The 302-nt window shown below is 71.5% G+C and overlaps 1 protein-coding gene across 1 annotated transcript in view; it reads left to right on the forward strand.

Annotated features, from left to right (window-relative positions):
* ZFAT (zinc finger and AT-hook domain containing) overlaps nt 1-302 on the forward strand; it is a 134,138-nt gene that overhangs the window by 106,420 nt on the left and 27,416 nt on the right. Inside the window, 1 exon segment of the mRNA XM_015561439.1 lies at nt 2-299. Coding sequence (XP_015416925.1) covers nt 2-299 — 298 coding nt within the window.

A 302-nucleotide genomic window follows, 5' to 3' on the forward strand; every position in this document is an offset into this window, starting at 1 on the left:
ACATGCTGGTGCACGGGGACCAGTGGCCCTTCGCCTGCGAGCTCTGCGGCCACGGCGCCACCAAGTACCAGGCGCTGGAGCTGCACGTGCGGAAGCACCCCTTCGTCTACGTGTGCGCCCTGTGTCTCAGGAAGTTCGTCAGCTCCATCCGCCTGCGCACCCACATCCGGGAGGCGCACGGGGCCGCCCCCGAGGCCGCGGCCTTCACCAGCTCCATCAACCAGAGCTTCTGCCTGCTGGAGCCCGGCGGGGACATCCAGCCTGACGCGCTGGGCGGCCGCCTGCCGCTCGCCCTGGGGGGG

The sequence above is a fragment of the Myotis davidii genome, unplaced genomic scaffold, assembly GCF_000327345.1.
Source record: "Myotis davidii unplaced genomic scaffold, ASM32734v1 scaffold30, whole genome shotgun sequence".
In the NCBI taxonomy this organism is placed as follows: Eukaryota; Metazoa; Chordata; class Mammalia; order Chiroptera; family Vespertilionidae; genus Myotis; species Myotis davidii.